Source organism: Tachyglossus aculeatus, chromosome 11 (assembly GCF_015852505.1).
Source record: "Tachyglossus aculeatus isolate mTacAcu1 chromosome 11, mTacAcu1.pri, whole genome shotgun sequence".
NCBI lineage: Eukaryota > Metazoa > Chordata > Mammalia > Monotremata > Tachyglossidae > Tachyglossus > Tachyglossus aculeatus.
In genome coordinates, this window is record NC_052076.1 from 47427971 (window position 1) to 47451731 (window position 23761).

Below are 23761 nucleotides of genomic sequence, written 5' to 3' on the forward strand. Positions count from 1 at the left end.
CAGCATAAACTGAGGGAGGAAGAGGAAATGGGGCCACTTTTATGCCCCAAAGTACCTATGAGACATTTGGGTCTAATAACCCTATTCAATGGCTCCTTTATATTCCACCGTGGTGTAATGAAGGGTAGAGCACCAGCTTGGGAGTCAGAAGGTTATGGGTTCTAATCCCATTTTCACCACTTGTCTGTTGTGTGACCTTGGGCAAGCCACTTCACTTCTCTGTGCCTCAATTACCTCATCTGTAAAATGGGATTGAGACTATGAGCCCCATGCAGGACAGGGACTGCGTCCAACCCGATTTCCTTGTATTCTCCCCAGTGCTTAGTACAATATCTGTCGTTCATTCATTCATTCATTCAATTAGTCGTATTTATTGAGCGCTTATTGTGTGCAGAGCACTGAACTAAGCACTTGGAAAGTACAGTTCAGCAACATGTAGAGGCAGTCCCTACTCAACAACGGGCTCACAAGTCTAGAAGGGGGAGACAGACAACAAAACTAAACAAGTAGATAGGTGTCAATACCATCAGAATAGATAAGTAGAATTAGAGCTAGATACATATCATTAATAAAATAGAGTAATAAATCTGTACAAACATATATACAGGTGCTGTGGGGAGGGGAAGAAGGTTGGGTGGGGGGGATGGGGAGGAGGAGAGGGAAAAGGGGCTCAGTCTGGGAAGGCCTCCTGGAGGAGGTGAGCTCTCATTAGGGCTTTGAAGGGAGGAAGAGAGCTAGTTTGGCCGATGTGCGGAGGGAGGGCATTCCAGGCCAGGGGGAGGACGTGGGCCGGGGGTCGATGGCGGGACAGGTGAGGATGAGACCCAGTGAGGAGGTGAGCAGCAGAGGAGCGGAGGGCACGGACTAGGCTGGAGAAGGAAAGAAGGGAGGTGAGGTAGGAGGGGGCAAGGTGATGGACAGCCTTAAAGCCGAGGGTGAGGAGTTTTTGCTTCACACGGAGGTTGATAGGCAACCACTGGAGATTTTTGAGGAGGTGAGTGAAATGCCCAGAGCGTTTCTGTAGAAAGATAATCCGGGCAGCAGATTGAAGTACAGACTGAAGCGGGTAGAGGCAGGAGAGTGCTTAATGAGTACCGCAATTATTGTTATTAGAAATGCTTGGGTTGTGAACACTAATAGGGGAACGCTGAATGGCTTAGTACAAGGCTCTGCACACCGTAAGTCTTAGTAAATATTATTACTACTACTATTTGTCCACCACTTGTCAGCTGTGTGACCTCGGGCAAGTCACTTAACTTCTCTGGGCCTCAGTTCCCTCATCTGTAAAATGGGGATGAAGACTGTGAGCCCCATGTGGGACAACCTTGATCACCTTGTATCCCCCCTAGTGCTTAGAACAGTGCTTGGCACATAGTAAGCACTTAACAAATACCACCATTATTATTATTATTATTATTCATTCAACTGTAATGATTGAGTGCTTTCTGTGTGCAGAGCACTGTACTAAGTGCTCAATCAATCAATCGTATTTATTGAGCGCTTACTGTGTGCAGAGCACTGTACTAATCAATCAATCAATCATATTTATTGAGCGCTTACTGTGTGCAGAGCACTGTACTAAGCGCTTGGGAAGTACAAGTTGGCAACATATAGAGACGGTCCCTACCCAACAGTGGGCTCACAGTCTAGAAGAGGGAGACAGAGAACAAAACCAAACCTATTAACAAAATGAAATAAATAGAATAGATATGTACAGGTAAAATAAATAAATAAATAGAGTAATAAATATGTACAAACATATATACATATATACAGATGCTGTGGGGAAGGGAAGGAGGTAAGGCGGGGGCTCAGTAATGATAGTATTTGTTAAGTGCTTACTATGTACCAAGCACTGTACTAAGCACCGGGGTAGATGCAAGGTAATCAGGTTGTCCCACATGGGGTTCACAATCTTAATCCCCATTTTACAGGTGAGGTAACTGAGGCACAGAGAAGTGAAGTGACCTGCCCAAAATCACACAGCAGACAAGTGGCGGAGTCGGGATTAGAATCCACAACCTCTGAGTCCCAAGCCCGGGCTCTTTCCACTAAGCGACTACCTCCCACTGCCATCAGTGCGAGTCTTGCCTCAGCATAGGAGTAGAAAGGAAGCTTCTCAGAAGTACAGGCCTGGGTTCAAATCTAGAAGAAGAACGACTCCTACTTTGCCCAAGACATCTGCCCTGTTGGGGGTGACAGCACTGTTTCTTCTTTTTTTAAAAAAGGATACAAACCCCAGCCCACTTCTAGGAGTCAGATGAGCTCTGGTGGCTTCTTCCACATCTGGGATTTTATTATTTCAATATAGTGACTAGAGCACGGGGCTGGGAGTAAGAAGGATTTAGGTTCTAATCCCAGCTCTGCCACTTGTCTGCTGTGTGACCTTGGGCAAGTCACTTCACTTCTCTGTCCCTCAGTTCCCTCATCTGTGAAATGGGGATTGAGACTGTGAGCCCCAAGTAGTACAGGGACTGGGTCATTCATTCATTCATTCATTGAATCGTATTTATTGAGCACTTACTGTGTGCAGAGCACTGTACTAAGCGCTTGGGAAGTACAAGTGGGTCCAACCTGATGTGCTTGTATCCCTCCCCAATGATTAGTGCCTGGCTCATATTAAGCCCTTAACAAATACCATTATTATTAGAGAAGCAGCGTGGACCATTATTATTAGAGAAGCAGTGTGGCTCAGTGGAAAGAGCCCAGGTGGGGAGCCAGAGGTCGTGGGTTCTAATCCCTGCTCTGCCACTTGTCAGCTGTGTGATCTTGGGCAAGTCACTTAACTAGAAGCAGCATGGCTCAGTGGAAAGAGCATGGGCTTTGGAATCAGAGGTCACGGGTTCAAATCCCAGTTCTACCACTTGTCAGCTGTGTGACTTTGGGCAAGTCACTTAACTTCTCTGGGCCTCAGTTACCTCATCTGGGAAATGGGGATTAAAACTGTGAGCCCCCCCCCTTGGGACAATCTGATCACCTGGTAACCTCCCCAGCGCTTAGAACAATGCTTTGCACATAGTAAGCACTTAATAAATACCATTATTATTATTATTATTATTATTATTATTATTCTCTGGGCCTCGGTTACTTCATCTGTACAATGTGGATGAAGGCTGTGAGCCCCACGTGGGACAACTTGATGACCTTGTATCTCCCCCAGCACTTAGAACAGTGCTCGGCACATAGTAAGCGTGTAACAAAAACCATCATCATTATTATTATTATTCTCTGTGCCTCAGTTCCCTCATCTGTCAAATGGGGACTGATCCTGTAAGCCCCCCATGGGACAGGGACTGTGTCCAACTAGATTTGCTTGCATCCACCCCAGCACTTAGTACAGTGCAGGCACATAGTAAAGCCCTTAAAAAACACCATTATTATTGTATTATTATTACTAGAGAAGCAGCGTGGCTCAGTGGAAAGAGCCCGGGCTTGGGAGCCAGGGTTCTTGGGTTCTAATCCCGGCTCTGCCACGTGTCAGCTGTGTGACCTTGGGTAAGTCACTTCACTTCTCTGGGCCTCAATTCCCTCATTGGTAAAATGGGGCTGAAGACTCTGAGCCCCACGTGGGACAACCTGATCACCTTGTAACTTCCCCAGCGCTCAGAACAGTGCTTTGCACATAGTAAGCGCTTAATAAATGCTATTATTATTATTATTATTATCACCTAGAACCCCCCCCAGTGCTTAGAACAGTGCTTGGCACTCCTCCTCCTCCCCATCTCCTCCTCTCCATCCCCCCGCCTTACCTCCTTCCCTTCCCTACAGCACCTGTATATATGTATATATGTTTGTACGGATTTATTACTCTATTTATTGATTTATTTTACTTGTACATATTTACTGTTCTATTTATTTTATTTTGTTAATATGCTTTGTTTTGTTGTCTGTCTTCCCCTTCTAAACTGTGAGCCCGCTGCTGGGTGGGGACCGTCTCTATATGTTGCCAACTTGTACTTCCCAAGCGCTTATTACAGTGCTTTGCACACAGTAAGCGCTCAATAAATGCGATTGATTGATTGATAGTAAGCGCTTAATAAATGCTATTATTATTTTATTAATATTATTATCACCTTGAACCTCCCCCCAGCGCTTAGAAACTGCTTGGCACATATTAAGCGTGCGACAAAATCCATCATCATTATTATTATTATTCTCTGTGCTGCATTTCCCTCACCTGTCAAATTCATTCATTCATTCAATCGTATTTATTGAGCGCTTCCTGTGTGCAGAGCACTGTACTAAGAGCTTGGGAAGTCCAAGTTGGCAACATCTAGAGCCGGTCCCTACCCACCAGCGGGCTCACAGTCTAGAAGGGGGAGACGGACAACGAAACATATTAACAAAATAAAATAAACAGAATAAATACGTACAAGTAAAATAGAGTAATAAATATGTACAAACATATATACAGGTGCTGTGGGGGAAATGGGGACTGATCCTGTAAGCCCCCCATGGGACAAGGAGTGTGTCCAACTAAATTTGCTTGCGTCCATCCCAGCGCTTAGTACAGTGTAGGTGCATAGTGAGGCCCTTAAAAATACCATTATTATTAGTAGTATTATTATTAGGACTAAGGGGCTGGGAGACAGGATCCAGGAGGAACATTTAGGCGGCGGAACTCGGTCTGGGAAGCGGCGGTTCGTGTGGGGGAATGTATTTTTGGTTGGCCCCGCTGGGCCTGGCAGGGATTAGGGTCCTGCTGGGGCTAGGGGAGAGGCTCAAGTAGCTTGGGGGGGTCGCCTCCCACCCTAATCCATCCCCCCCTCCCCCGGGACGGGCCCGTGAATGGCAGGCCCCTGAATGCCCGGCCTGGTGGCGGTGGAAGCTCCCGAGGTGAGGTCTGGTCCCCTGGGGGGAGGCCTGGACCCCTGAGATGGGGTCTGGCCCCTGGGGTGGCCCCTGGAGTGAGGTCTGGTCTCCTGGAGTGAAGCCTGGACCCCTGGGTGGAGGCTTGGACCCCTGAGGTGAGGCCTGGTCCCTGGGGTGGCCCCTGGGAAGAGGCCAGGTCCCCTGGGGTGAGGCCTGGGCCTCTGGGGTGAGGCCAGGTCCCCTGGGGTGAAGTCTGGTCCCCTGGGGTGAGGCCAGGTCTCCTGGAGTGAGGCCTGGTCCTTGGGGTGACACTAGGTCTCCTGGGGTGAGGCCTGGCCCCTGGGGTGTCCCCTGGGGTGAGGCCTGGCCCTCTGGAGGGAGGCCTGGGCCTTTGGATGTCTCCTGGGGTGAGGCTTGGCCCCCTGGAGTGAGGCTTGGACCCCGGGTTAAGGGCTGGACCCCTGAGATGAGGCCTGGTCCCTGGGGTGTCCCCTGGGGCGAGGCTTGGCCCCCTGGAGTGAGGCTTGGGCCCCTGGGTTAAGGCCTGGACCCCTGAGATGAGGCCTGGTCCCTGGGGTGTCCCCTGGGGTGAGGCCAGGTCTTCTGGGGTGAGGCCAGGTCCCCCGGGGTGAGGCCAGGTCCCCAGGGGTGAGGCTAGGTCCCCTGGGGTGAGGCCTGGTCCCCTGGGGTGAGGCCTGGCCCCCTGGAGTGAGGCCTGGGCCCTTGGGTGTCCCCTGGGGTGAAGTTGGCCCCCTGGAGTAAGGCTTGGGCTCCTGGGTTAAGGCCTGGACCCCTGAGATGAGGCCTGGTCCCTGGGGTGTCCCCTGGGGTGAGGCCAGGTCTCCTGGGGTGAGACCAGGTCTCCTGGGGTGAGGCCAGGTCCCCTGGAGTGAGGCCTGGTCCTTGGGGTGAGGCCAGGTCCCCTGGGGTGAGGCTTGGTCCCTGGGGTATTCCTTGGGATGAGGCCTGGCCCCCTGGGGTGAGACTTGGCCCCCTGGAGTGAGGCCTGGACCCCTGAGATGGGGTCTGGTCCCTGGGGTGGCCCCTGCAGTGACCTAGTCTCCTGGAGTGAAGCTTGGACCCCTGGGTTGAGACCTGGGCCCCTGAGATGAGGTCTGGTCCCTGGGTTGTCCCCTGGGATGAGGCCAGGTCCCCTGGGGTGAGGCCTGGTCCCTGGGGTGTCCCCTGGAGTGAGGCCTGGCCCCCTGGAGTGAGGCCTGGTCCCTGGGGTGTCCTCTGGGGTGACGCTTGGTCCCTGGGATGAGGCCTGGACCCCTGGAGTGAGGCGTGGCCCTTGGGATGAGACTTGGGCCCCCGGGGCGAGGTGTGGCCCCTAGGTTAAGGCCTGGACCCCTGGGGTGAGGCGTGGCCCCCCAGGGGTGAGGCCCGATCCCCGGAGGCAGAGGCGGGGGTGTGCTTCACCATGGGTTCCAGCTTCCCTGGTTTGGCTATTTCCTCCTCTTCCACCTTCTCTGTGCCTCTCCTCCCAGTTCCAAAGTACATATAACAGTAATAATAATAGTAATGACGTTTGTCAAGTGCTTATTCTGTACCAGGCACTGTACTAAGCGCTGGGGTGGATACAGGCAAATAGAATTGTACACTGTCCCTGGCCCATTTGAGGCTCATCGTTTTGCTCCCCATTTTACAGATGAGGTAACTGAGGCACAGAGAAGTAAAGTGACTTGCCCAAGGTCACACAGCAGACAAGTGGCAGAGCCGGGATTAGAACCCACGACCATCTCATTCCCTGGCCCATGCTCTAGCCACTACGTTATGTAATTTATTTATATTAATGTCTGTCTCCCCACTCTATTCTATAAATTTGATGTGGGCATGGAATGTGTCTGTTATACTATTCTCTCCCAAGCGCTTAGTACAGTGCTCTGCACACAGTAAGCGCTCAGTAAATACGATTGAATGAAAGAGTCAGGCACTGTTTTAAGCACCGGCTTAGATGCAAGTTAATCAGGTTGGACACAGTCCCCTGTGGGGTTCACAGTGTAAGCAAGAGGGAGAACAGGTATTGAATCCCCATTTTATAGTTGAGGAGACTGATGCACAGAGAAGTTAAGTGACTTGCCCAAGGTCACCTCCTTCCCCTCCCCACGGCACCTGTATATATGTATATATGTTTGTACAGAATTATTACTTTATTTGTTTTACTTGTACATATTTATTCTATTTATTTTATTTTGTTAATATGTTTTGTTGTCTGTCTCCCCCTTCTAGCCTGTGAGCCCGGTGTTGGGTAGGGACCGTCTCTAGATGTTGCCAACTTGGACTTCCCAAGCGCTTAGTACAGTGCTCTGCACACAGTAAGCACTCAATAAATACGATGGAATGAATGACTGTGAGCCCCTCTAGACTGAGCTCGTTGTGGACAGGGAAAGTGTCGGTTTATTGTTACGTTGTTACTCTCCCAAGTGCTTAGTACAGTGCTCTGCACACAGTAAGCACTCAATAAATACGATCGAATGAATGATTAGAAACCAGCCAGGCCTGTGCTGTAGCCACTAGGCCACACTGCTTATCAATGACGAGTGGTTCTCACAGGCCCTCACTGTTGTACTGCTTGACTTTTTTAGAAGATTCATTGCACAGTAAATGGTGTAGGTCTGTTTCTGTTTTTTTTTAAATGTCTAAGAGTGATTTGGATGGTAACGGAATTCTTTCAGCACTTATTTAATAATAATAATGGCATTTGTTAGGCGCTTACTATGTGCAAAGCACTGTTCTAAGCGCTGTGGGGGGATACAAGGTGATCAGGTTGTCCCACGTGGGGCTCACAGTCTCCATCCCTATTCCACAGATGAGGGAACCGAGGATCCGAGAAGCTTGCCCAGGGTCACACAGCAGACACATGGCGGAGCCGGGATTCGAACCCATGACCTCTGACTCCAAAGCCCATGCTCTTTCCACTGAGCCACAGTCTTTTGGATACTGCAACAAAGATTTTAATCTTTTATTTACCATTTGCTTCATTATGTGCAAAGCACTGTTCAGGGAGAATTTATTAAATGGTAAAATATAATATAAAGGATATATAATATAATATAAATAATATATACAATATATGATATTTTATATATAATACATAATATTAGTATAATATGATTCTATATAATATAATTCTATATAATATAATATATATAATATAATATAAATAATATAAAGGATCAGACAGACTCAAATGGGGTCTCGCCTAATTCTTTTAAGTGACTCGTCATCCTTGTAGAAGTTCCCAAGTTAGCTCAAAAAAAGTTGTCTATATGAAATGTCATAGCACAGATAGGATAATCTGAAAGTTGCATCAACCTTCCCCTTCCACCCTTTATTAGTCTATTTATTTCTCCCAACTTTAGTAGGTTTGGCAACCCAAGTCAGGCACGTCCAGGACCTTGGACGCTAAGCCCATGGCTTTTCCTAGTAAGGAAAGAATTTTATCACTGCACGGATTCAACAGCAAACAAAGCAATTTGGGGGCCTTTGGAGAAGTTGGGGAATGAAAATAAAGGAACAAATGGCATCAATCTTTGGCCAACCTTTCTCTCCATGACTTCCCCACCAAATTTACTTAGGTAAGTTTACCTCTCTGAACTTGCCTAACAGAATTCAAAACTTATTTTGAAAGCATTTCCTGGCAGTGGGGCCTTTTGGGTGCATGCACATTTATGGACCCCATTTCTGATTCCCTCTCCCTTGATCTGAATTACTTAGTGGCCGAAGAAAAAAGGCACCAGCAAACTGTTTCATTGGAACAGCGGGTCTTTGAAATTGAAGTCGAGTGATGGAGTATTAAGGGTATTAAAAACTCTAAGCGCCTCTAAAGAAAGGTCGGAAGGGCCCTCAAGGCATCTAATCTGGCTCTCTGCCTGCACCCAGGACAAATCAAACATTTATTCTGGGTTTGCAGGGAGCATTGCTGGCTAACTAGGCTGTTGCTTATAATAATAATAATGGTATTTGTTAAGCGCTTAGTATGTGCAGAGCCCACTGTTGGGTAGGGACCATCTCTATTTGTTGCCAACTTGTACTTCCCAAGCTCTGTAAGCTCTCAGTAAATATGATTGAATAAATGAATAAATGCAAGCCACTGTTCTAAGTGCTGGGGAGGTTACAAGCTGATCAGGTTGTCCCACGGGGGGCTCACAGCTTTAATCCCCATTTTACAGTTGAGGTAATTGAGGCCCAGAGAAGTTAAGTGACTTGCCCAAAGTCACACAGCTGACAGATGGCCTCTAAAGAAAGGTTGGAAGGGCCCTCAAGGCATCTATTCTGGCTCTCTGCCTGCACCCAGAACAAATCAAACATTTATTCTGGGTTTGCAGGGAGCATTGCTGGCTAACTAGGTTGTTGCTTAAAATACTAATACTAATACTAATAATAATAGTATTTGTTAAGTGTTTACTATATGCAAAGCACTGTTCTAAGCGCTGGGGAAGTTACAAGCTGATCAGGTTGTCCCACGGGGGGCTCACAGCTTTAATCCCCATTTTACAGTTGAGGTAACTGAGGCCCAGAGAAGTTAAGTGACTTGCCCAAAGTCACACAGCTGACAGATGGACTCTAAGCACCTCTAAAGAAAGGTTGGAAGGGCCCTCAAGGCATCTAATCTGGCTCTCTGCCTGCACCCAGGACAAATCAAACATTTATTCTGGGTTTGCAGGGAGCATTGCTGGCTAACTAGGTTGTTGCTTATAATAATAATGGTATTTGTTAAGCGCTTAGATTGTGTCCAACCTGAATATCTTATATCTACCTCAGCACTTAGAAAAGTGCTTGGCACATAGTAAATGCTTAATAATAATAATAATAATAATGGCATTTATTAAGCACTTACTATGTGCAAAGCACTGTTCTAAGTGCTGGGGAGTCTACAAGGTGATAAGGTTGTCCCACGGGGGGCTCACAATCTTAATCCCTATTTGACAGATGAGGTAACTGAGGCACAGAGAAGTTACGTGACTTGCCCAAAGTCACACAGCTGACAGTTGGAGGAGCCGGAATTTGAACCCATGACCTCTGACTCCAAAGCCCGGGCTCTTTCCACTGAGCCATGCTGCTTCTCTTATACATAAAACATATTAGCCAAGCATCTTCATAAACAGAAGTTCTACGGCATCTAATGGCATCATATTGGAGCTCAGTCGTCTTCACAGGAGGAAAGTTCTTTATGTTCTTTATGTCCAACCTCAGAAGCAGCGTGGCTCAGTGGAAAGAGCCCGGGCTTTGGAGTCAGAGGTCATGGGTTCAAATCCCGGCTCCGCCACCTGTCAGCTGTGTGACTTTGGGCAAGTCACTTAACTTCTCTGGGCCTCAGTTACCTCATCTGGAAAACGGGGATTAAGTCTGTGAGCCCCACGTGGGACAACTTGATTACCTTGTAATAATAATAATAATAATGGTGGCATTTAGTAAGCACTTACTATGTGCCAAGCACTGTTCTAAACCCTGGGGAGGTTACAAGCTGATCAGGTTGTCCCACGGGGGGCTCACAATCTTAATCCCCATTTGACAGATGAGGTAACTGAGGCCCAGAGAAGTTAAGTGACTTGCCCAAAGTCACACAGCTGACAATTAGCCCCAGTGCTTAGAACAGTGCATTGCACATAGTAAGCGCTTAATAAATGCCATTATTATTATTATTATTACTCCAATTTCCTACTGATAGCTGGCAATCATTCTTACAGTAATCTCTCACGTGTCCGACAACACTTAAGGGAAAGGAACATGTCTGCTAATTCAGTTGTGTTGTACTCTTCCAAGCGCTTAGTACAGTACTCTGTACATAGTAAGCGCTCAATAAATACCATTGATGATTAAACCCCCAATTAGCTTTCTTTTTCTCCTGATAAACTAACCCCAACTCACAGGTCTTATTTTCCAACCTAGATCAATATTTCTTCTTCTCAATTAGGCCCGATCCCAGCATAAAATGTCATTGTTCAATTAATTCCCCCAGAACTTCTTCAATACCTCTTGGACGGTGTTAGATTTTATTTCTTTTTTGTAGTGTCTCTCCAGCGGAGTGGACGGGATGGATCTTAGAGAAACAGCGTGGCTCAGGGGAGAGAACACGAGCTTGGGAGTCAGAGGTCATGGGTTCTAATCCTGCCTCCACCGCTTGTCAGCTGTGTGACTTTGGGCAAGTCACTTAACTTCTCTGTGCCTCAGTTACCTCGTCTGTAAAATGGGGATTAAGACTGAGCCCCACGTGGGACAGCCTGATCACCATGTAACCTCCCCAGGTGCTTAGAACAGTGCTTCGCACATAGTAAGTGCTTAACAAATGCCATCATTATTATTATTCAATCGACTTATCTGAATTTAGGAACAAGATGAATTGAATTCTTGTTAATAACATTAGATTTCCTAATATGGAAATGAATAGTGTAGAAAGTGCCTGAGTTTCCAAGCGTGTAATCTCTTGGTTTTCCTAGTATGAATACACTAGTCTAGAGTGTGCTGTAAACTTTTGAATGCAAGCTAACTAAAAATGTAGGTTCTTCGAAACCAAAAAATGCAGATGTGGTATTAAAATGAATATTCACTGCCCTTTAAGTGCGACCCAGTCTTAAATCGTTTTTCTCTTGCTAATATCATCACTTTCAAAGTGTAACGTGCTAGGAGGAAGCCGTCATCTAATAGTAACATCTGATAGGCCTAATAAGGATAAATGCTGGGAGTTGAGGAATTTGGATGGGTAAATAAACAAATCAGGTGCGTTTTCATTCATTTGGAAACCATCTGTCCTCACTTGCTCATGACCATTTCATCCAAGCAGACCATGTCTACAGGCAGCCCAACACAGCGAGGGAAAGTGAAAAAGATTGTTTGGAATTAGAGTCATTAGCACCAGTATTTACCGAATACCACTGCGTGCATGGAAATGTGAGACGTGGTTCCTACCCTTGAGTGGTTTCATTAATATTTTTGTTGATTAATGCCTCACTGGCATTTTCTCCTCAATTAGCGTTTTGGGAGCCCCACGGGGTGCATGGTAATTTACCAAGAAGTGGAAATAAGAACAAAAGAGATTAAGATATTTGACCTTTGCCTTGAAGGAGCGTACAATTTGTGCAACTAGGTAAACATCTACCAGACAAACGTTGTCTAGGTGGCAAATAGACAGTCCTCTAAAATACAAGATTACGCACAAGCCAAAGTGATGGTGATGTCGATAATTGTATTTGTTAGTGTCTAGCACTGTTCTAAGCGCTGGGATAGATACAGGTTAATCAGGTTGGGCATAGCCCCTGTCCTGGATTTTTCTTTTTTTCAATCGTATTTATCATCATCATCAATCGTATTTATTGAGCGCTTACTGTGTGCAGAGCACTATACTAAGCACTTGGGAAGTACAAATTGGCACCATATAGAGACGGTCCCTACCCAACAGTGGGCTCACATTCTAGAAGATGGGGCTCACAGTCTTAATCCCCATTTTACAGTTGAGGTAACTGAGGCCCAGAGAAGGGAAGTGACTTGCTCAAGGTCACACAGCCGGCAAGGGGCAGAGCTAGGATCAGAACCCAGGTCCTTCGGACTCCAGTGGGAGTCCGTGCGCTGCTCCATGCATTAGGTCTACGCCCTGCAAGGTGAGAAGGTTATTAATTCGTTCAATCGCATTTATTGGGTCCTTACTGTGTACAGAGCACTGTACTGTAGATAAACAGTACAATAAACAGCGCACTGCACTATACAATAAACATACAAATAAATATACAATAAACAGTGACATTCCCCGCCCGCATAAGCTCACAATCTAGAGCCGGGGAGACAGATGTCAATGCAAATAAATAAAATGGGTGGCCCTATATCACGGCCAGTGTTAGCCAAAAGCCACACTAAGCTCCACTTTGAAGCTATGGGCTACCCTGGGTCAGTTTGGTGGGGTCATCAATGGGCAGCGGGTCCCACCCAACCCATCCTGACTACCATCGAGATGCTCACTGGAAAGAGCTCGGGCTTTGGAGTCAGAAGTCATGGGTTCAAATCCTGGCTCCGCCAATTGTCAGCTGTGTGACTTTGGGCAAGTCACTTCACTTCTCTGGGACTCAGTGACCTCATCTGTAAAATGGGGATGAAGACTGTGAGCCCTCCATGGGACAACCTGATCACCTTGTAACCTCCCCAGCGCTTAGAACAGTGCTTTGCACATAGTAAGCGCTTAATAAATGCCATCATTATTATTATTATTATTACCAGTATGGCTCATTGGAAAAAGCACGGGCTTGCGAGTCGGAGATCATCAGTTCTAATCCCGGCTCCGCCATATGTCTGCTGTGTGACCTTGGGCAAGTCACTTAACTTCACTGAGCCTCTGTTACCTCATCTGTAAAATGGGGATTAATCAATCAATCATGTTTATTGAGCGCTTAGTATGTGCAGAGCACTGTACTAAGCACTTGGGAAGTACAAGTTGGCAACATATAGAAACAGTCCCTATCCAACAGTGGGCTCACAGTCTAGAAGATTAAGGCCGTGAGCCCCACGTGGGACAACCTGATCACCTTGTATCCCCCCCAGCGCTTAGAACAGTGCTTTGCACATAGTAAGTGCTTAACAAATGCCATTATTATTATTATTATTATTATTATGTACCAATGGATCCTGGATCAGGGTTGAAACTTACCCGGGAAATTGGTTACCGTGCGGGGATGTCTCTAAAAGGCATTTAGTGCTCTTCAACAATTACTTCTGACTATTTAAGTTGCATAATTGAAAGGGATTTAATAACTGCCTGCTAATATTTAGTGCCATTTATTGGCGCTCAAATATTAAATGCTAATTAGGACAGGAGAAGGATTCTTTATCGCGTTGAAAAGAGAAAAATCGAGAAAATAATTTTGATGAGCGTTATCCATCCAGTGGAATGGACAACTTACCCCCACCCGACCCGCAAGTCCCAAGGATTGTGAACTACTGCTTCTCTGAGCATATACATGTTGAAGTGCAGTACTGTAAAATGTGACATGAAAGTACCCAGTAAGCGTTGCTCAGTGATAATCGCCATCCTGACCCTCAGTACGGTGGGCCGTGCTGAAGTGGCACTCAATAAATACCACTACTACGTCTTTTTATGGCTCTTGCTAAGCGCTTACTAGGTGCCTGGCACTGAACTAAGTGCTTGCTAGATACAAGGACATCGGGCTGGACAAAGCTCCCTGACCCACTTGGGGTTCATAGTCTAAGTCTGTATTAGAGGGAGGAGGATTTAATCCCCATTTTACAGGTGAGGTTACGGAGGCACAGGGCAGTTAAGTGACTTGCCCAAGGTCACACAGCAGATAAATGGTTAGGCTGGAATTAGAACTCAGGTCCTTTGATTCCCAGGCCCGTGCTCTTTCCACCAGTCATGCTGTTTCCCACTCCCCTGCTCACCTGCGCAGCCCCCGTCAACATCGCCGTCGTCAAATACTGTGAGTGTCCCCCCCCGGGGGAAGGAGGGGGACCCAGCGCTTACAACAGTGCTTGGCACCTAGTAACCATTAACAAATGCCATTATTAGTATTATTATTATAAATGCCATCATCAGCTTAACAGTCCAGCACTTAGAACAGTGTTTGGCACATAGTAAGCGCTTAACAAATGCCATTATTATTATTATTATTCAAGAACTCTCTTTCAACAAGACTGCCTTTTCCTTCAGTTCTTTAGGGGAACATTGCGTATGGCGGAAGGATTGACGGGAGATAAGTAATGAATTGGCCCGGGAGTAGAAGAGGCACAAAATTCAAATTAATCTTTAGAAAATAATGCTTGCGATTATTCAAGTTGAGCGTTGCTTAGATTTGGATCCACGTTTCTGCCTAGTGTGCGGGTTTAGAATTTAGCTCCTGAGGTGTGGGGATATTCAGGTGGTCCGTGCGGAGCCCACCAAACTAGTGTCATCTGCTCCAGTGAGTCTGGATTTGAACCAGTGTCTCCAGAGGTAGGCACGACGGAATTCATACGGCAGCACTTCAGGTGATTTTCTGTATGTTTTGTGTGAACCGATTGGAAACCGATTTTTGTCTCCAGCTGGCCCTAGAAGGATTTTCTATCACGTGCAGATCCTTTTCAGAGCCACGACCTTCGGACGTGCCTGCTTGTGTAGACTGAATGTCTGTTTATTTTACTTGTACATATCTATTCTATTTATTATATTTTGTTAATATGTTTTATTCTCCGTCTCTCCCTTCTAGACTGTGAGCCCACTGTTGGGTAGGGACCGTCTCTGTATGTTGCCAACTTGGACTTCCCAAGCGCTTAGTACAGTGCTCTGCACACAGCGCTCAATAAATACGATTGATTGATTGATTGTGTACCTGTTTTGTTGTCTGTCTTCCCCTTCTAGATTGCGAGCCAGTTATTGGGTAGGGACTGTCTCTATATGTTGCCAACTTGTACTTCCCAAGCGTTTAGTACAGTGCTCTGCACAGAGAAAGTGATCAATAAATACGACTGAATGAATGAATCTCAGCAAGTCAGGGCTACTGGGAGGAGAAACTGAGACCTGGAAACTGCTTAGCTGCCCAAGTGAGGAACAGACCATTTGGGAACGAGTCCTGAGGTGTGTGATGAGCGGCTCCTTAACCATAACCATAATAAAAATCTTCCTTTTCCTAACTCCCAGAGCAATTAATTTTCCCCCAAGTGTAATCTGAATAGATGCAGACCACTGAAATAATAATGATGGTATTTTGTTAAGCGCTTACTATGTGTCAAGCACTGTTCTGAGTGCTGGGATAGGATAGAGCCAAGCTAATTAGGTTGGACACAGTCCCTGTCCCACGTGGGGCTCACAGTCTTAATCCCCATTTTACAGATGAGGTGATTGAGGCCCAGGGAAGTTAAGTGACTTGCCCAAGGTCTCACAGCAGACAAGTGGAGGAGCTGGGATTTGAACCCGTGACCTTCTGAGACCCAGGCCCATATTCTATCCACTGCACCATGCTGCTTCTCTTGTTTAGGTTGGCTTCTAGAGAAGCAGCGTGGCTCAGTGGAAAGAGCCCGGGCTTTGGAGTCAGAGGTCATGGGTTCAAATCCCGGCCCCGCCAACTGTCAGCTGTGTGACTTTAGGCAAGTCACTTCACTTCTCTGGGCCTCAGTTCCCTCATCTGTAAAATGGGGATTAAGACCGTGAGCCCCTCGTGGGACAGCCTGATCACCTTGTAACCTCCCCAGTGCTTAGAACAGTGCTTTGCACATAGTAAGCGCTTAATAAATGCCATTATTATTACTATTATTATTATTATATCCAAGTGTCCAGCAAATACACTTGTCTACTTGGCAGTGATGATTGAAACATCTAGGTTGACAAGCTGGCTGCCCATGTAATCCCATGGAAAACTAGGCAGAGAGGAATTGAGGGGTACCCTCAAGCAATTAAACAAGTCAAACTCGGGCAAAAAGCGGTGAGCATCTGATCAAGGATCATTTTGTTTGATGACTAAACCAACAAGTAAGCCTTTTTTGAGCCCTGTAGATAGTATGAACTCCATCTCTGTCAATTCTCCTTTGCCATTTTAGGATCTTTTACTTGTAGCCATCATGGTTTAGGAAAGTTGAATTTCCTTTTCCTCTTAGGTTCAAATGAAAATCCCAAGCCTCCTCACTCTGTGAATACTAGGTCAATCAGTGGTATTTATTGAGCACCTACTGTGGGCCGAGGCTTGTACCAGACACTAATAATAATAATAATTAATAATGGTATTTGTCAAGCACTTACCATGTGCCAGGGACTACCAAGCACAGGGGTGGATACAAGCAAATTGGGTTGGACATAGTCCCTTGTCCTACACCTCTTGATCCCCATTTTACAGATGAGGTAACTGAGGCACAGAGAAGTGAAATGACTTGCCCAAGGTCACACAGCCGACAAGTGGAAGAGTCAGGATTAGAACCCATGACTCTCAGGCCCATACGTAGCTCAGTGGAAAGAGCCCGGGCTTTGGAGTCAGAGGTCATGGGTTTGAATCCCGGCTCCGCCACTTGTCAGCTGTGTGACTTTGGGCAAGTCACTTAACTTCTCTGTGCCTCAGTTCCCTCATCTGTAAAATGGGGATTGACTGTGAGCCCCCTGTGGGGCAACCTGATTGCCTTGTAACCTCCCCAGTGCTTGGAACAGTGCTTTGCACATAGTAAGCACTTAATAAATGTCATTATTATTACTATGCCGTAGCTCAGTGGAAAGAGCCCGGGCTTTGGAGTCAGAGGTCATGGGTTTGAATCCCGGCTCCGCCACTTGTCAGCTGTGTGACTTTGGGCAAGTCACTTAACTTCTCTGTGCCTCAGTTCCCTCATCTGTAAAATGGGGATTGACTGTGAGCCCCCTGTGGGGCAACCTGATTGCCTTGTAACCTCCCCAGTGCTTGGAACAGTGCTTTGCACATAGTAAGCACTTAATAATGTCATTATTATTACTTCCCCTGACTGGTTTTCTGAAAACTGAATCCCTTTTCTCCTTACAGGTTTGACCCACAAACACCTCCCCACTGTTAGACTTCTAGACTGTTGGGCCCGCTGTTGGGTAGGGACCGTCTCTATATGTTGCCAATTTGGACTTCCCAAGTGCTCTGCACACCGTAAGCGCTCAATAAATACGATTGAATGAATGATAGAACAGTCGAATTTGGCAGAATCCATTCCACGCCGCCGTCCCGATTCCGCTCTCTGGGAATCTGAACTCCCGCTCTCCACAGACCGTCCCGGAAAGCTCCTTGGTTCCGGTTCATTCCTGGGCTTTGGGTAGCTCAGCTGCAGCCCAGCCCCTAAATAACGGGGTTAAGTAATAGAAAAGCACGTCGACCTTGACTTCAAACCAGCGAACTACGCAGCCACGGCGGCCCTGACGGGGCCTGTTAAAGTCCTCTGAGTTTTCCGGACCAGTTGGAGCGAAAACCCATTGTTCTGGTTAATCGGAATTGATGTGGTGGCGAAGGGAGGACAATGTAATTTTTGGACTCCGCTGTTGCGACATTGCAGCTAACACTTTGTGCCTTGCGGGGAAAACCAAATCATGGGAGAGTATTTAGCTCCACAGTGCAGGCCTTCCAAGTGTGCCACGCTGCTCCTCAGTGACTTGAGTAAATGCCGTCACTTCCAATTAACACCCCTCTTCACATCTCTCTTCTTCTCTCATCAGCAAGAATCTGGCCTTAAGGCCATAACTTAGATAAGAGTCGGTTTTAATTTTTGCAGCCCAATTTGTTTTCCGTTTTTTTTTTTTTTAAGACTGTAAAGCAAATACGGAAGAATTTACTAGAAGTGAGAAAGGAAAACACAGTTTGGTTTTCACAATTTTGTTTCTTTCCACTAGCTCGCCCTATGTGTTTATCACATTTCTTCTTTTCTATTTCCTAAAGCCCACACAAGTGGTTTTCTTAGAAAATGGGACTTTTCCTGGACCACAAATTATGCACACCATTTTCAGACCCATTTTTGAACCAGAAACTTTATTAGCGCAAATTGTACTGATGAGCCAACATTTTATTGCACTTTAGGTTGCCACTAGGAACTGTGTCTGGTACGGGTAGAGTCTCCCTGGTGGCTCAGTGGAAAGAGTGAGGGCTTTGGAGTCAGAGGTCATGGGTTCAAATCCCAGCTCTGCCAATTGTCAGCTGTGTGACTTTGGGCAAGTCACTTATCTCCTCTGTGCCCCAGTTTCCTCATCTGTAAAATGGGGATTAAGACTGTAAGCCCCAAGTGGGACAACCTTGATTACCTTGTATCCTCCCCAGCGCTTAGAACAGTGCTTTGCACACAGTAAGCGCTTAATAAAAATGCCATCATCTTCCAGGAAATGATTTGGCTGAATGAACCGAAATCCAGTTGGTTGAAATACATCAGTTAGAAAAAGGGAGCCCGCGAGACACGGGGATTTGAGCTGATAAAGCAATGATACGCAACAGGCATAGCCAAAGGTCTGTGCCAAGGAAGCAAGACACAACCAAGAGGCCCAGCCATGTGAGAAAACAGGCTTGTTCCCAGGGAGAAAGGCTAGCGATGGGGCCAGCCTCGGTGGGCAGGTTGGGGGATACAATGAGAAAACTGAGAAAGAAAGAGTGGAGAGAAAGAAGCCAAGAAGAGACCAAAGTCAGAGTGAAAGTGCACCAGAGTGGTGAGTGAAGTCAAATGGGCCCAGTCACACAGAAAACTAGAAAGGCTGAACTGGAATAGGAGAGGGCAAGAACTTAGGATCCCCACAGACCTTCTGAGAGGCTCAATTCATGTTTTGCGGCATGTAGAGAAGATCTCGGGGAAGCTGGAAATGAAGCTGAGGGAATCTAGCTGCCTTCTGGTCACTCCAAGATTGGGCCCACAAGTGGCGAGTGCACAGATATTAGCCGCTTCACTTCTGGGTGAGCCGACGTGGCAGTAAGAACTGAAAGCAGGAAACACCTTGACCTTGGAGAACACTGGGAAGGATGGGAGAAATGGAGAGGGAATAAAAGTTGGGGGTACCAGTATATTTGCTGCTTCTTTTGGGAGAGCGGTTGGTTTGGGATTCCAGAGCTACATTTTAATTATAAACTGTTACCAATTCATTTGTAAGTAGGGAAAGCCCTTTCTCATTTTTTTTTTCTGGAATTCTGTGCTTCAGGAAGAATCAAATCCATCCGCTTAATTGCCTTCAATAATAATAATGATAATGATGGTATTTGTTAAGTGCTTACTATGTGCAAAGCACTGTTCTAAGTGCTGGAGCGCAGCTTTCACAGCAGCACAGATTGTCCTCCTGCAGAATCCAGTGTCCAGTGGAATACGCACAAATCACACTCCTCTGGCTAATAAGAAAAACTTCAGTGAAGAATAGCTAGCATCTCTCGCTGTGATATTCCCAGATCACTCTTCTCTCCAGTTGATGATTCATTCATTCATTCAGTTGTATTTATTGAGCGCCTACTGTGTGTAGAGCACTGTACTAAGCGCTTGGGAAGTACGAGTTGGCAACATATAGAGAGGGTTCCTACCCGACAATGGGCTCACAGTCTAGATGATGATAGTAGTGGTATTGTAGTACAGTGTGCTAAACGCTGGGAAAGATACAAGATAATCAGGTTGGGCACAGTCCCTGTCCCACTTTGGGCTCACCATCTTACAGGGAAAATGGGTATTTTATAGATGAGGGAACTGAGGCACAGAGAAGTTAAGTGAGTTACCTAAGGGCACACAGTAGACAAGTGGCAGACCTGGGGTTAGAACCCAGATTCCCGGACTCTCAGGCTTTCCCCTGGGCCATGCCGCTTCCCGGCACAGTCTGGAGGGAGCCGGGAAGCTAATTCTCAAGAGGTTTTTAGATGAAAGTCTGTCAAAGCTATTTCCCACCTAGTCATCCATTCTTGCGGCGAACACCTGCTGGGTGGTTTATTCATTCATTCATTCAGTCGTATTTATTGAGCGCTTACTGTGTGCAGAGCACTGCACTAAGCGCTTGGGAAGTCCAAGTTGGCAACATATAGAGACGGTCCCTACCCAACCGTGGGCTCACAGTCTAGAAGGGGGAGACAGACAACAAAACAAAACATATTAACAAAATAAAATAAATAGAATAAATATGTACAAGTAAAATAAATAGAGTAATAAATCTGTACAAACATATATACATATACACAGGTGCTGTGGGGAGGGGGAGGAGGGGGAGAGGAAGGAGGGGGCTCAGTCTGGGAAGGCCTCCTGGCTTCTTCAAGCACATTCTTATTTTTCATTTAAAGACAAGGATCATCATTATAATCACTATTTTCGGAGCAATCCCAAATACAAAGCACCTTGGAAGGAAGGTTAACTGAGCATGAAGAAGATTGAATCCCAGTCATTGAGGAGCTTTCACAGGAATTTCTCATCTACTTCCTAAAAAAAGAAATCTGGCATCCTGTGGCGATTGTTTTATTTTGGGCTTTTATACATTTAAACATTTTCAAAAAGGCACAGACATGAACTTATATTCAATACAGAAAAGGGCAGAGCTTTGTAGTATACGGCATTTTGACATAAGTAAACCCGTCTTCCTTCTCGTTAATTGGAAAGGTATGGCAGGAATGAAGCATGGATGCTACAGTATTGTCCTCTCCGAGGCCTAGACTAGTTGAGGCCTTTTTTCAGTTTCCCCTACAAGGTTAGCTAATAACTCACTTTGCTAGGAAGAGATTTCTTTTAGTTATTTTGAATTTACCTGTATTCATTTTTTCCCTCCTCTTCTCCTAATCTGCCCATTTTTGCCTCCCTCCCCTGCATTTCAGGGTATGTACGTGCATTTTTTTTAAGATTTCTAACCTTGACTGTTTTCTAATTCCTAAAATTAAGTGTTTTCTATTAATGTCAGGAAGCATTTGTAGTTAACTGTAATTTCACTTTACCTTAGGAGAAAATGTTTATTGTATCCGAAATTCCTTTTTGACCCACCTCCCCTTAGACTGTGAGCCTGATGTGGGACAGATTCATTCATTCATTCATTCAATCGTATTTACTGAGCGCTTTCTGTGTGCAGAGCACTGTACTAAGCGCTTCAGAAGTACAAGTTGGCGACGTATAGAGACGGTCCCTACCCAACAGTGGGCTCACAGTCTAGAAGATCTAGTTATCTCATATCTATCCCATCACTTAGTGCGGTCTTCACACAAAAAAAACACCTAACAGATACTGCAGTTATTATTACTAGGCTGATTGAAACTCCTTGCCACCGTCGGTCAATTGGTCTTATTTATTGAGTGCTTACTGTGTGCAGAGCACTGTACTAAGCGCTTGGGCAGGAACACTGTCAGCTCTGAGATAAAAGTCAGTTGGGCTGAGTCAAAGTCTTGGTGGTTTAAATATTTAAACCTGCTGCATGGTGAAGCTTTCCAGGGCAGTATTGCACTTTTCCATCCTGCAATAGTAAATTTTGGTTGATTTGGAAATATAAAGTCATGGGTGCAAACCCTGGCTCCGCCAATTGTCAGCTGTGTGACTTTGGGCAAATCACTTAACTTCTCTGCCTCAGTTACCTAATTTGTAAAATGGGGATTAAGACTGTGAGCCCCTCGAGGGACAACCTGATCACCTGGTAACCTTCCCAGTGCTTAGAACAGTGCTTTGCACATAGTAAGTGCTCAGTAAATGCCATTATTATAATTATAATGTGAATCTGACTTAATTTGCCATCTTATTTGAGGGGAGACATATATGGTTGTCTATATAGTCAGTCTGCTGCTTAGTAATAACATTAATTTTTTAAATTTCTATTTTTTTTTTTTTTTGCAGCTTTGTAAGTAGCCAAGTACTAAAAGAATGCTTGCCATGCAGATGTTTTTACGGGTCAGCTGGCCATTCCAGCGTGTGGCTGCTGCTCCCTCCTGTTGTCGGCGGAGTTCCTCTGCGCTGAGGAGGGTCTACCGTGTCGGCCGACTCCTTCACACAGGCAGGACGGTTTGGAGCGACAAGGTCACCCCAGTTTTCACCAGAGCTTTGGCCTTTGGGGACAAAATTGCCATTGCTGACCAGCATGGACAGTACTCCTACAAAGACCTCTACTCCAAGAGCCTCCGCTTGTCCCAACATATCTGTAGATTGCGCGACTGTCCCGATGGAGATGTTAAAGAAGAACGGATCTCTTTCCTGTGCTCCAATGACGTTTCTTACGTCGTGGCCCAGTGGGCCTCCTGGATGAGCGGAGGCATTGCCGTGCCTCTTTATAGGAAGCACCTAGCTTCCGAGCTGGAGTACTTCATCCGAGACTCCCAGAGCTCGTTGGTCATTGCAGGAGAAGAGTACGTGGATCCCCTAACCCCCGTCGTCAAGAAAGTAGGGGTTCGGCTCCTGCCACTGACGCCCGCTGTCTTTGACAGTGGGAGAGATGAGCAGGCAGCAGAACTCTGTCCAGAGAGAGAGTGGAAGGACAGAGGTGCCATGATCGTCTATACAAGTGGGACTACAGGAAGACCAAAGGGAGTACTTAGTACGCACCGGAACATCGAAGCCGTGGTGAGCGGGTTTGGATGCAGGGCCACAATAGCCGTCCCGCTGTAAAATAATAATAAAAATGTTGGTATCTGCTCAGCGCTTACTATGTGCCAAGCGCTGGCATAGATACAAGGTTATTAGGTTGTCCCACGTGGGGCTCACAGTCTTGATCCCCATTTTACAGATGAGGTAACTGAGGCACAGAAAAGCTAAGTGACTTGCCCCAAATCACACAGCTGACAAGTAGCGGAGCCGTTATTAGAATCCACGACCTCTGAGTCCCAAGCCTGTGTGCTTTCCACTAAACCAGGCATTCTAGTCTAGCGTGGGACCATTTATTAATCGTCCTCGGCCTCCCTGGCTTGAAAATGAGTCATCCTGGAAGCAATATCCTGGTGGGGAAGAGCAATTTACTATTACTATTCATTTGCTTTCAGTCAATCAGTTGTATTTATTGATTGCCTACCGTGTGTCCTACTAGGTGCTTAGGAGAGGTCAGTAGGGTTGGCAGACATGTTCCCTGCCCACACTCTTGCTTGCCTTTGCAATAGTTAAATTACAAAATTAAAAAACACCCAACTCTCTCGTTCAGGTGGCAAAATATCCCCCAAACTAGCCAGTCATCAGCTGGGTGTAAAGATTTACTTAAGGAGTCTCATTGTTCTTGGGTCATATAAGATCAAATCATTAAAGGAAATGATGATTTTTTTTAAATTCCAGAAATTTGCTTTATTTATGTAGTAGAATAACTGCATCAAAATATACCCCTGCGTGTAGGCAAACAGACTTTACTTTATGCACTTCGATCTGTGACCTTTGGACATTTGATATTTGCCCCACCCATAACCCCACAGCCCTTATAATAATGATAATAATGATAGCATTTAATAAGCGCTTACTGTGTGCAAAGCACCGTTCTAAGCACTGGGGAGGTTACAAGGTGATCAGGTTGTCCCACGGGGGGCTCACAGTCTCCATCCTCATTTTACAGATGAGGGAACTGAGGCCCAGAGAAGTGAAGTAA

General features: G+C 46.1%; 1 protein-coding gene across 7 annotated transcripts in view; it reads left to right on the forward strand.

The window, feature by feature from the left end:
* The window catches only part of ACSF3 (acyl-CoA synthetase family member 3), a 243014-nt gene that overhangs the window by 21221 nt on the left and 198032 nt on the right, over positions 1-23761 (forward strand). For 3 of the 7 annotated variants that reach the window (XM_038754786.1, XM_038754792.1, XM_038754791.1), the window contains exons 1-2: positions 4708-4836; positions 22039-22758. In XM_038754786.1, coding sequence (XP_038610714.1) covers positions 22066-22758 — 693 coding nt within the window. In that variant the 5' untranslated portion in view covers positions 4708-4836; positions 22039-22065. Of the gene's footprint in view, positions 1-4707; positions 4837-8185; positions 8394-14696; positions 14785-22038; positions 22759-23761 lie in introns of those variants that run through there. The other 4 variants (XM_038754789.1, XM_038754788.1, XM_038754787.1 and 1 more) reach the window with 3 other exon arrangements.